Genomic DNA, 491 nt, shown 5'->3' with positions numbered 1-491 from the left:
AAAAAAAATCAATTTTTGGGGAAATCATTTTCCTGATTTTCCCCAATTTCTAACCCTCCCAAAATCCCATTTTTCCTGGGAATTCCGGGCAGATCCGCTTCATCCTGATCCAGAACCGGGCCGGCAAGACGCGCCTGGCCAAGTGGTACATGCAGTTTGACGACGACGAGAAGCAGAAGCTCATCGAGGAGGTTCACGCCGTGGTCACCGTCAGGGACGCCAAGCACACCAATTTTGTTGAGGTAAAAACCCCAAAATCACAATTTTTTACCTCAAAATCACAATTTTTTGTCCCAAAATTACCAGTTTTTGCCCTCAAATAGCCATTTTTACCTCAAAAATGACCATTTTTTACCTCGAAATCACAAATTTTTACCCCAAAATTACAACTTTCCGCCCAAAATCACAATTTTTTACTCCAAAATCACAATTTTTACCTCAAAATCACCAGCTTCCACCCCGAAATCACCAATTTTTTCCCCAAAATCACC

The 491-nt window shown here is 41.8% G+C and overlaps 1 protein-coding gene across 1 annotated transcript; it reads left to right on the top strand.

The window, feature by feature from the left end:
• Positions 1-63: 63 nt before the first annotated feature.
• Positions 64-442, top strand: LOC120512813 (AP-2 complex subunit sigma-like; the record flags this gene model as incomplete). Its single annotated transcript, XM_039731550.1, has 1 exon — positions 64-442. A coding segment is annotated over one exon (260 nt), but the record flags the coding sequence as incomplete, so codon positions are not given.
• Positions 443-491: the final 49 nt, after the last annotated feature.

This window comes from Passer montanus, unplaced genomic scaffold (genome assembly GCF_014805655.1).
Source record: "Passer montanus isolate IOZ18808 unplaced genomic scaffold, ASM1480565v1 scaffold7897, whole genome shotgun sequence".
NCBI lineage: Eukaryota > Metazoa > Chordata > Aves > Passeriformes > Passeridae > Passer > Passer montanus.
This window is presented reverse-complemented; position numbering and strand designations above follow the sequence as displayed.